A 15411-nucleotide genomic window follows, 5' to 3' on the forward strand; every position below is an offset into this window, starting at 1 on the left:
TGGATAAGACAATTTAGACATTTCGAGAATTATTACAGAACTGGAAATGGTTGCAAGTTCTCCGATTTTATTAATTTCCTCAATTGGAACAAGTCGACCTAAAGCATGGTACTTATAAAGGACGGCCATTCATTGCACCGTAGAATGGGGCAATCACTTTTTGAGTAAATTTGGTTTGAGTTATTGAAATTATCCAGTCTGATTTTTTTATGTGTATAACATAATACCTCCTTCTATATATGTAGCTCCATAAATTTCTCGCGGAGTTTCCTTAGTGGGGATATACAATGAGATTATACTAAAACCCTGTTTGCTTCGGGCTTGTTTTGAGAAGATAAAGTTTTGAAAACTGGGTCGACGTAAAAGGATTTTCTAAAGCGCTATATCCTGCGTATTCATGTTTTTATTATTATGCATGGCGTAACAATTCTTTGTAATGAGACAGCCTGCAAACAGCCTATAAACAGCCTTCATACTCTCAAGCATCTTCATTTATAGAATTCATCGAAGCGTGGCCTCGCAGTCAAACTTTATTCAAATATCATTTGGATAGGATTCGTCAACGCTTTCTAACACACAGGATTCAATGTTCGTCTATGCTCACATGCACAAGCCATTACGCTGAAATGTCCCTTCGGCGTTCACTTTAAAATGTCAAAAGTTAGCGCTACAAATTACACCCCGTGGCGTTAAGATCATCTTCGTCCTTTGTGCTTCCACTGAAGCGAAACTACACAATGACAATAACAAAGACAGAAGCAATGGCAGCACCAACGTCACCATCAACTAAATACCAAAATCTAAAATTTTCTCATTTCCAACGTTGACGAAAACGACAACAAAGTCACAAAAACATGTTTTTCCTCGAAATCAGTGCGAGGAGACGAAGTTGAATTTAGGGGTGGGTGGGTGGTAGCTGTTGAGTTTAGAGATTTACAAATCTCAGAGTTCACGAGTTTTTCGAAGGATGCTTCGTGCGTTGGAGCGGATAAAAAGCCTCGCAGCTGTTTTCACACAAAGCACCCGGCGAGAGGGTTGCGCAAAGTGAATAGTCTGCTGTGATTGTGCCCGGGGGCTCAGTTTTCACAATTTTCACAATAGCTGGGAGAATGCTCTTTTTGGGATGCTTTTGATGGTCCCGTAATGAAATTTCATGGCAGCAGTGTAGTGTGCGGGCGTTGGAAGTATGGTTTGAGGCTAAAATAGCTATTAGGGACGTTCCTCTGCGGTTTAGGTGTTTCATGCTGTCTATCTTTCCTTTTATCCTCTTGTTAACGCGCGCTCTCCCTGATTTCACCAATAGTGCAATCTGATGATGATGCCAACGCGAGGCGAACGTCGGAGGGATAAATAACAATTTCCAGCCGATTAACTATTCATTTAGGATGAAAAAACACCAAAAGGATTCGTTTCGCCCAGCCAATTATGTAAAAACACTTGTACGCGATGAAATCGGTGGTGAGCGAGAGTGTCGAAATTTGACGGGTAGATATATGATAAGGACAACATAAAAGCGTTACGAAATCTGCATTTTTACAAGTTCTTCAATTGTTCAAAAGAATATGGTTTCACACAATGCAAGAATAGCACATTCTTGTCAAATAAACATGTCCTGAAGGACTCAGACATCAAAAAGATATCGACTCTTGTCCCCTTGTTTTGTGAGCGGCGGCGTTCAAGTGCGATGATGAGATGTGAATCCTTTCGATGATTCCTGATTGTTTGTCGTTGTTAGTGTGACAATTGGAGCGTGTTAAAAGATTAGGTTGATTCGAACATTGCCTCATCTTTTTTCCGATATTTGACTATTTTCAGTTCGAGATAAATTGGTCACAAATGTTAGGATTTTTTTTGGAAAAAATAGAAAATACATGAAACGGATGAAATCCAATAAAATTCGGTTGTGTTTGATTTTGTTCTGGGGGAGAAAAGGTATACCAAACGAGTGAACATACAAACGTTGGTTTTCGATAATTTCTTTGATGTTTTGCTGTGATATGTTCGGGTAGTACAAACACCGCATGTGTATGAGACTGCATGTAGGCATGTCTGCATCTGAATTGTTGCTGAGTTTTGAAAACGGGATAGTATATAAAACAGTCAATATACGATCAATTAATACTGTGAAAATTGAATAAATAACTTGATTTTATTTGCCTGACGATAACCACTGAACTATGGCTGGCTTAGAAACTGCGAAAGAATCTACATAATCTTTTTTAGAAAAATCAGAATTTAGGTGACGTTGGGAAGGAGGAAGTAGAAGGAACTAGCGTCTCGAATCAGATTTTCATTTCTCCTGGCGCTGCGAAGGAGGAGTTCTTGACAAACGTCATAATTGTAAGGCTTTAGGTTGCCTGGTTGAATTGGTTGAGGCTGGTTGATTTCGAATTGACGTTGTTTTTGAAGCGTGAGTTGCGATTTTTTAACGCTCACTAACTTTTTTATTCTCGTTTCAGTGTTCCGGTGAGAAATGTGGTATTTTGTGTCATATATCGACTATATGGTTTCAATGATGGAATACATTTCCGCCACTGATGTTATGTACTTTCCTGTAAAATTGTCTTTCTCCTTCAGTCCCCTATGGGGGAAATAAACAAAATTATTGAATTCTTTTGCCTGGCTACCTCCTATGTATGGGAAAAGGTGCTGTGCGAATTTTTGTCTTCCGTGCCATATATTAGCATTTTATTAGCCAACTTTAACTACTGAAGAACAAAATTTTTGCTACGATTCCCTTAGATTTTTCAAGTACCGGAAGGATATTGGCTGTTGCAATAGCGATTATTCGTGACATTTCATTGCGGAAAGTAGGTAGGGGTGTCAATAATGGCATACTCCGGCCAAGAGCAAACCATCCTGATCAGAAACGACTCAAATCACGCTGTTGATCTTGTCCTCTCTAACCTGCTTGTGCGTTGCTTTTCCAAGTCCAAAAGTACTCCTCCTAACGTTGTTCCTGATGCTCATTATTCTGCTTTTAAATTTGATAAGCTAAATGTTCCTGGGATCCCATTGAATTGTTGGGACATCAGCCGGATCAGGGGGTAATTTGAACACCATTGGACTGCCTGTCTTTTCTTTATTGGAATGGGCGTGCTTTCTTGCCAGTCAGGCGGTATTCTATCCTCCTCAGCAACGCAATTGAAGAACTTATTGAGCCATCGGGTAGGGTCCCAGCTTTTCCTCTTTCAGAACTCAATTGGAGTGTCATTTGGTCATTTCCATTCGTTTGATTGCCTTTTGAAGGGTTGACAGGTAGAATTTGGTCAAGGATATCCAGTGCTTGGGGAAGTGGGGAATTAACAAATTTTCCCCTTGAGATATACTCAAGGTATTCCCAGAATCTGTTCATAGCGGCTCGTCGGTTGGTAGGAAGCGCATCCTTCTTGTCATTGAGCTCCTTATATATAGACTTCCCAATTTGAGAGTTGATTCAATTCGATTGTTGTGGGAGAATTTTTGGGCCCAAACATTGACTGCCTTCTTAATTACCTAGTATCGAGAGGATGTTGTTTTTCATGAATTGGATATTTTCATAACTTTTGGCCGGTAGAATTGCACCTTTGGTAGGGTGACAGAGCCACTTTATAACAATATAGGTACATGAAATTTCGAAAAGTTTGTTGCACACCTTGAGGAGATATTATATCAACAGCTACTGAATGTCGTGCTGAATTTGAGGATACAGAACTTTGAGAATGAGGTTGGATGTGGTCGAATTATTTATTTGTGGATATTGCAGGCTTTGTTTGCTGCTTGATTGTGTTCGGCAATGATTCCAATCTGTAATACGCTCGGAAGTAGGGACTATATGACTAGCCAATTTGTTACCAAATACGAAAGAATAAGGAGTCCCCCGGCCCTAGGGAGCAGGTTTTAGGACACGCCTGTGGCATCGGAACTTGCTTCAGACTAGATTGTGAAATTAAAGTGAAAAAAATTTGGCGTTGATTTCGTGTCCAGAACCGAACATCTCGCTAGCTCGGAAACTGCGATGAGACGAAGGAATGATATTTGGAGTCTTCTAAAAGTAATCAAAAATCGGATATTTGTAGAGCCTATAATACATATAGTAGTATCTGTAATGCATACGTGCACCTCCCACCCCATCTTAGTGGTTATATACCGAAAAATCGGGTAAATTTGTTTTCATCCTGTAAGTTCCAATGAACATTCATATTCCGAGAGAAAATATCTCATCAAGTGCCTCTGTTTGCTAAAATGTCAACTAAAGGTATACACATCGACTTTCTGGCTATGTTAGAAGACTACTCCTGCTTATAAAGCAGCTGTGCATTGCTCATCTGCTTTCCATAGAGAACAAAACACCAAAGACACCGAAGATCTGATTGTAACCATTACATATTTAGTTGAGGCCACAAAGCAGCATCCAAAAATTACTATCAAGAATTATGAAACTGACTTCCGGTTTCGTCCAGGGTAGAGGCAGCTCGTCAGACGTTGCCTAACCTCTGCTGTGGGAACAACATGACCGTAATGGCAACGAGGTGGTATTTCTTCCATTTTATAAATTCAAAAATATGTCTTCTTCTTCTTTTTCTTCAGCCTTTGTCCCGTTCACAAGCAGGGTCGGCTCGTCGTGATCGGCTTCGCCATTTGGCTCTATCGAATGCCTGATCTGGGTGCAATCTCGAGGCTTTCAAATCCTCGTCCAGCGTATCAAACCACCGTTGTTTAGGTCTGCCTTTTGGTCGTTTACCATCGACCTCGATGTTCAGACCAATCTTGGTAAGTGAATTCTCGTTTGCACGAATTGCGTGACCATACCATCGAAGACGCCTCTCTCGCAACTTTTCCACGATCGGTGCAACCGCATAACGATCGCGGATATCCTCATTTCGGATGTGATCTAAACGTGTGACGCCACTAGTCCAACGTAGCATCTTCGTCTCCATTCCGTGTATAAATTATGTTATAACCAGGACAAAAACCGTTTAGTAAAACTCAAGCCTAAACCGGCCGAAGCTAAACTAGATTTTTTTAGGAAAATTGGGAAGACCTCCCCAGTCCCCCGAGGACCACAATTTTAGAAGTAAGTTGCCATCCAATGGATGGCGGAGTTAGGACTCCCTCAATTCTCTGAAGAATCCATTACGAAGGAACTTCACATGAAATAGGTATCCCCATGAGAATGCTAATGAAGAACAAAGGAAAAAAACGATTCGACATTTCAATGATCAATCTTAAGATGTTTCAGGATGACCAAGGACGATTTTTGTTTCTGTTTGAAAATACGGGTGAAAATTTAATTTATTATTCCGATCCTGAGATTAAGTGCTAGTCGATATTTTGGCAGTGATCGCCTTCACCGACAAGCTATCCATCTGATTTGTGAGATTTCCTGGGAGTCGCCATTATTAATGACCCAAACAAGTCGAAAACTAGAAACTCGATTCTTCACGTATGAAAGGTTTTGTGTATTTCTTATGTTAGAATATCTGTTTCGCATTTAATATGTCAGACGTTCGGTCTTAGTTTGGTATTGATTGGTTTCAATTAGGAGGTCGTTTGTTAGCCGAAGTCTTAAAAGGAAAGATTGCCTTGGAATATATTTTTCCTTTTTATTGGCTAAAGGGGCACAATAGTTCTTCAAGGATACGGTGCGACTTTCCCTTAACAGAATAATATTGGCTAAAAGTATCTAGATAGATGCTTTTACCCAATAAAAACAATCTTTCATTGTATTCACTTTGCATAAAGGAGACGACCTTGGCCTAACACATTATAACTTTGTTATTAAAGGTGCGATTCCCATCAAACTTTGTAGTACCAGGCTCTATATTAAATATGGTTTGTTGAGCATATGTTGGAATCATACTTTTGATTTTATTATAATATATATATATATACTCAATAATGATTCCCTTTTGTATCCGATTTTATTTTGATATCTCACGGAATGAAAAAAATCAACACCTTCCACTTTCTTCATGAGGGAATTAACAGGAGAGGGTGAAGGGTGTCATATCAAAGATGAGTCTTCGATACAAACTCAATATAATTTCATTCAGATAGTATGCGTGTCCTATTTCGAACGAAGCCTTCAGAACTTTTCTTTGTTTCTGTAGAAATGAAGCCCTGGAACCATTGAGCATTCTCTAGTATATCAACCATAGCTCATAGTATCCAGATACTGCAATTACGACTAACGATATCTATGTTATTATAACTACGGATTGTTGGGAATGATTTATGAAGAACCATTTGAAAATATTTTTAGACAATTCTGTAAATGACTCTACTAAGGATGAATATTCTTCGAGTACTTGTTTCGGTACTTACCTTGCGATTGTGATGTACTGTGTGAACCCCATGAAGTTTTGTAAGACGAATCTGGAAAGAATGGATGTCATGATTCAATTAGATATTTTCATTTTTTTTAAAGAAAGCTTTAGTTTGTATATTCAGAAATTTGAATTACGTTTATGTTGTTTTTCGCTATTTGCAATTTTATTTCATTTCATATTCTGAACCATATAATTAGGCAAAACAGTAGGTTAGGGAACATCTACTACAATTATACTTCTAGTGCTAGAATACCGGTGAACTCGATATTTATAAACGGTTCAAACTGATTGATTATTCTCTTCACAATTCAAACCGAGTTTGTGCCTTCTTGAGAAATTTGCACTTCTCTTGCTTGTGGACGAAATAAAGACCATTTCTTACTACAGATAGGTAGGGAAAACATGATGAGAAGCAAGTTGATTATACATAATGCTGCCCTTCAGAGAGATTTTGCGGTTATCATGGCATCACATGATCTACGGAATTGTTCACTATCTAAGATTTTGCGGACTTGGTAATGATAGTTCTTTCAGGTATGCAGTGGCATCACTCTTTTTTATTCCATAAATCAAGTCTTATAATAGACGCTGCTTTTGACGATGGCCAAAAAGATCATTCGAGTGAGTTCTCCCAAAACTTTAAAGAAATGGCGAAGTTGGTCGAGAAGATTCGCCAGCGTCTAAGTGCAGTTCTGCTGAAGAATCCTGTCGACACGATATTACGCGACTCTGGGCTAGTCAGGCTTAAGATTGTGCCGGGTTGATTCATTGTGGATAATTTAGTCGTTATCAAAATATTGCGTGTCATATATCCAGGGCGTTGTGATCGCACCAGAATAATACCAAACGGACAATGTCACGAGAAATTAAGAACACGGCCGAGATGGAACGCTTGGGACCCCAAACGCCTCACTAGATTAAGGCCTGATGTAGGAGGTACACCGGTTGAGGATGGGATCCATCATACATCTTCTCTTTGAACGACGTGATTTTGGGGTGAAAATATCAACATTATTGAAATATATATTTGTTGAAAAAAGTCAAGCAATGACGGCTTTACGGTTTCTTACCAGGGCAGAGGCAAATCATCAGACGCTGACTCACCTCTGCCCTGAGAGCAGCGTGACCGTAGCGGTTCGCAGATGTTGAATGCTCCTTTATATAATTCGTAGAACACGATATGCTTACGAATTATATTGAGCGCAAATCCGCCTTATTGACCAGAGCTTGGCCAGAGCTGAAAATATTCGTTTTGAGAATTTTGAGAATTACGAATTATAAAAAGGAGCACTCAACATCTGCGAGCCGCTACGGTCACGCCGGTCACGTTCCAGAGCAGAGGTGAGGCAGCGTCTAACGATTTGCCTCTGCCCTGGTAAGAAACCGTAAAGCCGTCATCGCTTGACTTTTTTGGAAAGTTTGGGTGCAAGCCCTAAGCGAGGGGTCCGTGGACCAGGAAAGAGGGAGTAAGTTGCTCCCCATTTGGTCCGGTCCAGCATTAAGTTGATGCGGACTTAGGACCCCATCATTCTCAAAACGAATATATTTGTTGACTTGTTGAGGCAATATCTATAGAAGGAAAAGAAGACGTATCCAACTCTGACTTAATGGAGGGATCGCAAAGCCCAGGACGCCAAACTGTTACTGGAGATATCGAATTGGTGGACTTCGGTACAAAGCCGATATGCTAAGGCAGGCCTAGATAGAAAGATCGGTTGTTGCACTGTTCATGATATAATAGTAACCCTACTTCGTCGGCAGGCATCGTTACGTATGAATGGAAAGATATGCATTCCTTCTATGAGAAGTTCATTATAAATTGAAGGAAGTAAACATTTGTTTAACAGGAGAGGAAAAGTCATAAGTACAGAATCATAGGGATTCGATCGTTCATGCTCACCACTGCCGGCGCACAGTTTAAATAAGGATCTTCATCTAAGGCTAGCCGGGTTTAGATTAGTCAACACAATACATCTAATATGATGTAATCAATATTGTTATATGATAATATCAACAATACATTTATGAATTTTCTTCAGGAGGTGTGACAAAAGGAACGCCAATTCGAGCTTCGAAATAGACATGTTTTTTGGAACGAACGTAAGAAGACTTATCCACTTGAACGTCAACCATGTCCCTTATAACCAAGTGCTAAGCATAAGATATACATGCTACCCGGCAGCCCTTAACCTTGTCTACACACTCGAATCAGGTCACTCACTGATTTGGGAACACGGAAGCGGTATTTCTCAATGGTATGTTAGGAGTTGGCAGAAACAAGGCAAACACATCTAGGGCAGATAGGCTGGATATAGGGATTTTGAAAAAATTACCGGGGAACCTTGTAGGATTTCGGGAGAACCTTGTAGGATTCCGGCTAGGATGCTTTAAATATTAGCCGATCGGGATTGCCGAAAGTTTAGAACGCTAAGAAGTTATCTACAGAAGGCCTAACGAAAGTTGATGATTCGTATTAGTTTCTCTATGACTGTAGAACCGAGCGCTTACTACAAAACTAATATCTAGCGATTGGAATTTGATGGTAAAGAGAGCATAATCATAAAAGCTATGTGCTACCTAGTCGACAACGTAGTTTCAGAGTCTCAGATTCTCTGAGCGGAAAGCGAGTGCGGGTATCTCGGGAAGTCGTGAAGAACTGAAGCACATTTTGAGTAACCGCGAACGATGGCGCATATGTATGGTTGACGTGCAATACTCGACCAAGGGGTAAATATATATTTTCAATTATGCATAAAGAGAACCGTCTCGAAAATAAATAAGTAAATTGTTCGTGGTAGAAAGACAATGGGTTTGGCGCATTAAACGTTTTGATGAGCAACCTGGGGCAATAAACGAAAAAAAAAGAGCTCGCAAGCTGAAAATCTGTGAGGGGAGTTTACGTACGGTTATTAAAAGTTACTTCAAGCTCGAATTTTTTAAGCTCAAAAGAAGCCCAATAAACGAAAAGGTTGAAGACAATCGCTGTTAAGGCGGCATGAAAGTCCTTTGTTTAAGCATCTTGTATCTTCAGCCATAATGTTCAAAATTACAGATTACTTCAGATGCAGATGATCAAGAGAAATATCTAGGCCTGTAGCAGTTAAACCACTAACACCAAAACCTTGGGGCTCTTAACTCCCCTTTATTACAATCATCAGGACATGTTACATGTAGAGAATTTTTTAACTTATCTATGACAGTTTGGAGCATGGTTCATATTTATCTGCGGAGAGAAACTGAATTGGCGATACGGGCTTGTCAAATAATTATGCGCTCTCTTTCAAATATTTTAAATTCAGAAGACAGTACACTGATGAAGGGCGGTACTCGAAAGGCAGCATACGTGATTTCCAGCGGAACATTTTTAGACAATGAAATGAAATACTCGCATCAATTTGTTGTTTTAGTTACAATTTGTCATCTTTTCTAAGATTGACAAAACGAAATACAAGATTTTTGGCAGCTAGAACTGGAACTAAACTAAATCATCCCCATTTTCATGGGCTAGGTGGCTTTATGACTTCTGAATAGCTCTGCCTTATAAATGAATGATATTTGTTTGAAAAGGTTTTCTATGTTTCACTTTTTGAAGAATAGTTCATTCAGGGTTGGCAAGTTTATTTTAAACAAATTCTTTTCCTACTTCGGAACTATTTTTCACAAGGCTAGAGTTGGGAGAAGTTCCATTGCCCTCGCCACTTCGAGTTTGGCTTAGTTCTGCCCTCAAGGCCCTTACTCCACTTCGCCGAGTGAGAAGCAATGCTTTTTAACCTCGAGGGTATTCAATAGCACAGGACGTTCGCAATCCCGTTTACCCCTAGTTCAATTTGCTTATCAACACGGATCTCAATACACTTTGGGTTGAAGTTTGATTATCGCTTAACTTCGAATTTTACTCCTACCCTGCTCTGTCCATAGAGAAACTTCCATTTCAGGTTAAACATTTTTATTGATCTTACAGAAGTACTGTATTTGGAAACCGGTTTCGCTGGCCTAGATCAAGGCTCTTCCTTCAATTTTTGGCCATGAACGGACATTTTTCCTCAGTTATTTTTTCCATTTGTTTTTGAAGGGTAATTGGCGCAGAACAGTAGAGGACGAGTGCGAGCGTCTCGGGAAGTTGTGAGGGGAACTGAAAAGCATTTTAGGTTATCGTGACCCGCTATACCCCACCTAGGGTTGAAGGGCAATCATATATGTTAACACAAATGTAATTGTACTATTTGGCCATATCGTCCCCATGAGCTTATTCTTCAAAAATTGATATTCCTCTGCGCTGATATTGCATGGCCTTTGCGATCACAGAATTTGCCTTTCGTAACCTTTTACATATAAGGAAATATGGAAACTCGCCTAGTTAAAGCAAATATACGCACTAACATAAGCGAAATTGAACCTGCGATACCCTAATATTATGTACAAAAAGTGATAAAGGGCGCAAAACAGTCGAGGAAGGATACGAACGTCTTAGAAGGTTTTAAGTGATCTGAGGCACATCGTTCGAGACCACTAACGAACGCATGTAAGCTTTGTTTACGCGTTATGTTCTAGAAAAATTTTCTTTGACGGCCAAATATGTAACTCCAGTAGGCCTTTCGGGGCCACACAACTTGGTATGCCACTAGTCTTGTGTATGTAAGTTGACTTCGTCCGCTGGTATAACAAAAAGGATGGGAAAAGTATACAGCAAGACAATATGACAATATCTCTAACAAATCGTCTTTGATATAACGGGATCGTTGCCGATGAGTATAAACTCATCGTCATTGATAGCACCAATGAAATTTCAGGGTTAAATTTCGCTGTGTTCGTTCTTGGATACCAATGGAGTGTTCGACAGTACATCAGACACAGAGATACGAGGTGCCATAGTCCACAAGGGTGCGGCAAACACTCTGGTCTTCTGGATGAGCATGATGTTAGAGATTAAACTAATAGAAGTGCCGACACGTACGAATTCTATTGTCATGAACACTAGATTTTAAACAGGGCGGTCTACTATCAAAGCTAGTTTGGAGAAAGATAGTTGAAGAACCAGAGTTAACGAATAATAGAATATAGATTCAGCGTTACGCTGTATTAATGGAGCAATGAGAACATATCCAACGGTATCCCTAGAGATTCTTCTGGGACTGTCTTATCTGCTTTTGCACATACAAACGCAACCAAGGAGGGCGATCGTCAGAATGTCTGGGATGTCTGCCTAAATCAAAGGAAGATTAATATTCTCTCTAGGCCGTATCCCGAAGTAGGGGCAGTATGGCAGTGACCCATGGCTTAAACAAACAACTGATTACATGGTACGCTAATGGCTCGTTCACAGCTGATGGATCGGACGCCGAGGTCCTTGATCCAAGGAAGCATGTTTGAACCAATGGGTACTCCCACTAGTATATTCCAGGCGGAAATATATGCTGTAGGTAGATGTGCCTCCTTCAATCTTGAGAGGAACTATCATCATCATCAACGGCGCAACAACCGGTATCCGGTCTAGGCCTGTCTTAATAAGGAACTCCAGACATCCCGGTTTTGCGCCGAGGTTCACCAAGGAGGTGGAGGTAGGAGGGGAACTATTGGGGGTAGAAAATTTTTATTTCAACCGGCAGCCAACCGGCTATTAAGACACTTAAATCTAACCAGTTGAATTCGAAACTGGTATGCCTTGACAGACCGAATATGCTCGGCTGCTGAACAATAAGGTCTGGATACTCATACTTTGGGCTATAAGGTAATGAGACCGCAGACGAGCTAGCCTGGAAACGAGCAGGGACGTCACTAGATGAACTAATGTCGTTATGTGAAATCGGCAATGTGTTGGCTATGACGTTGAAAAACGAACAGAGACGACAGAGGGAACTGTACTGGATAAACCTTTCAGGAATGGAGCAGTTCAGGGTGCTCAAGGGGCAATAAGAACCCAAGCGCTAGAATGATTATTTAAACCTCACTGGTCAGTGGGGGCCCAGCAATTATATCAAAAATTATGAATTTTGAACCATAAACAGAAGCAGGCCCATTATATCAATAAGCATCATGAAGTTTTGAGTCTCAGTGTTTTATATAACGAACATCCCAAAGTAAATACTATTCCGCTTAAAATAAGTTTGCTAAATTTAACATCAAATGCACCAAACATTATAAAAATAATTCACTTTTCATAGAAATATCAAATAAATGTTCTTTGATATTTTCCACAGTCCATGATGACTCTAGATCTTGAGTTTTAGTTCTAGCAGATAAATATTAGGTAAATATTTTTGTATAGTATTGTATTCTAGATCTATATATTCTTGGTAATTTTTAAATTGCGTTTGAATTTAGGACAGAATAAAAATAATAATACGAGATTATTTTAAAATTATAATGAAATTGATGGATTGGAATGCGTTAGTGACTCACATTTAACTCTCATTTTATCGATGGTAATTTTGGCTTTGATTTTAGGAAATAAATAAGCATATTTGAACAAAACTATATGAAAATTACATTACGTATTGAAATACTTGCATACCCGCAAACAACATTGAGAAATTACTAAATGTTCCTGCTGAACGGGACAGATAATCAGCGGAGCTCTTAATATCGAGCATCATGACACGGAAAGCACAGCAAAATGTTATTAAATTCTTTAAGTTTAATGTGTCTTTTTATTGTGGTGGTTGGTTGGTCAGATACGGCTAAGTCATAGTTTTTTCATTACAAGTTTTCGATTATCTTCAAAATCGAGACACTGCTCAGGATGAGCACGCACTTAGTCAGTTCAATTTTTCCTTGACGATAGTTTGGTAGGAATCGAAGGATTATCGCAAATCTATTTATTTTCCAAATTAACACCCTTTCGAAGATTTCGGTTTTCACTAAATATCTGTGATTATGCCTTAAAACGTTAATATTAGATAATCAACTTCAAGTTGTACTGAGACGTTGCAGCGCTCATAAATTCCCTATTAAGCAAATTAACCACTTAATCACAAACCACTCACGAATTAACCGAATATGAATCCATCCAAAGAGACTTGATAACTGATTGGCAAACCGAATGTCTTTTAGCGATTATATGTTAACCCTTAGCCACAAACGATAGCAGGGTGATCCGAAAACAACATAAAATGTTAGAGTCCTCTCAACAGTGTGCAAATATTGAAACGACCGACAACGGAACAGGAACAGGAACGGGAAAGAACGACGATCGGAACCGGTTACCGTTACCGGACACCTCTACTTCCGGTTCACTCTCACTCTATATAGCGACTATAGTCGCTTGTCTATCTATACGTAGAGTTACAACTGAACATGACTGATACGTCTCCAAATATGTCCTTTTGCTTTTAACTTCGCTCGCTTGTCAGGATATTTCGGGAGCAACTTGGAAATATGCGGCAGTATGACCGTCTTGTAGCGCGACAACACAACAATTGAACGAGTTCCGTTGAACAACAACATTCAGCACCCCGAGTTGAAAAAGGACGACCCACGACCGTCGTACAATAACCCTCCCCTGAGTAAGTCTTTTATATGGTGCAAATCAGGCAACATGACCTCGCTGTAAGGATAACTAAAGCTAGGGGAGCAACCCTTGCACCTTTCTCAGTTCTGTTTTCCCGGTCGAATCATATTCAAGGGGTGTGGCCAATGTTCCTTCCTACTACACAACAGAGTGGATTCCTGTTGCCTAGGATTTTGCACCCTGTGTGAATGCCGACAGAAAAAATGTACAATAAAACGAATGCATACACTGAGACAGGAAGGGCTTTAAGGGTGTGTCATCCTATAGCATGTATGTACGGATGCAAGGATATTTGAGCGCGTAGTGTCACTGAAACGGGGTTGAGTTTGGGATGAGGGTTGACATCATGAAGCAACAAGGACGGATGTATTATCCACTTCCTTCTTCCTTCCACCAAACACGAGGATATTACCGTTTCGTTGTCGAGTTGTTAATACACCTACTCGCACTTTGCCAGGTTCACGATACCCTCCCGACATGTCCCTGGCTCCCGCTTCAATCCCTTGTTTATCTCAGCTGGTCCTAGCTAGTTTCGTACTTGGAATCATGATTGGGAAAAAATGTGATAGAGGTGCGGGTGAGGACTGACGGGAACTTTCTTATAAAGTTCAGTTCTCTTATCGCGGGAGGTGATGATACCTGCGTCAAGAGTTTTTATGATCATCTCGATGTGAGGACACGTTTTTTAGCCAAAGCATTCTATTAAAGCCTTGGAAAGTTTTTTGTTTGTGTTTTGCAGAGGGGAGATTCAGGGGGAGGGGAGGAGGTATTCTTGCAAAGCTATCGTGCCTGGATGGAACATTTTCAAATTATAAAATTTTTGGAACAAAGTAAGGAGCGATGATAGATTCTGCGCTTGAAATTTTCAGAAAATCTGTAATTTTTTTTGATTCATTTATTGTTGTCATGCAAAAGAAATTTAATCTGAGAGATACTTTCCAGAATGCTGAGTTACCATAAGAGCAATTTTCTGTTCACTTGGGTTAGTGATTTGATTTTTTTTCCTAATTCTGAATTTTAAATATAGTCTATTTATTAAAGTTTGCAGATGAGTGAAGCGCTGAGGGTGTTCCTGCTCGACTGATTCTTAGACTAGCCTAAATGCAGGAGACTAAGCAGTGGACTGGAAATGAGATCCATAACAGGTCCTTTTCATAGGAGCTCAAAGCTTGAAAGGTTATCACCGATGGCAACGTTTCTTTAATGCAATCAAGATTCTTCACGGGACTTGAAAAGGAGCACGGATAGTCTCCAGATTGTCATTAATGCCGCTATTGCAAAAGACATCGCCTCACAACAAAGGCACTAGAGGAGAAAACTGCGAAAATGCGGGGAAATTTGGTAGTCCCTCGATTACTGTTTCAATTTTATTAAGGGGAAGAACTGGCAGTTCGTAAGCCCGAGACGTGGACAAAGGTGGGCGGCAAAATGCGGCTAAACGACACAATATCGACTGGAATATCGGAAGCTGGACGTTTCGGTTATATAGGTTTTATGTTCATCTTGTGTGAACAATTTCCTATGCAGGTCGTATTCGTACATAGCTAAAAATTCAAAATATTACTTGATTATCTAACTCCGCCGTAATAACGT

At 39.9% G+C, this 15411-nt stretch overlaps 1 protein-coding gene across 7 annotated transcripts in view; it reads right to left on the reverse strand.

The window, feature by feature from the left end:
- Positions 1 to 15411, reverse strand: part of LOC119650257 (DNA-binding protein D-ETS-3) — a 204446-nt gene that overhangs the window by 75044 nt on the left and 113991 nt on the right. For 6 of the 7 annotated variants that reach the window (XM_038052856.1, XM_038052855.1, XM_038052858.1 and 3 more), the window contains one exon: positions 6307 to 6357. In XM_038052856.1, coding sequence (XP_037908784.1) covers positions 6307 to 6357 — 51 coding nt within the window. Of the gene's footprint in view, positions 1 to 6306; positions 6358 to 12822; positions 13712 to 15411 lie in introns of those variants that run through there. The other variant, XM_038052859.1, reaches the window with a different exon arrangement.

Source organism: Hermetia illucens, chromosome 2 (genome assembly GCF_905115235.1).
Source record: "Hermetia illucens chromosome 2, iHerIll2.2.curated.20191125, whole genome shotgun sequence".
NCBI lineage: Eukaryota > Metazoa > Arthropoda > Insecta > Diptera > Stratiomyidae > Hermetia > Hermetia illucens.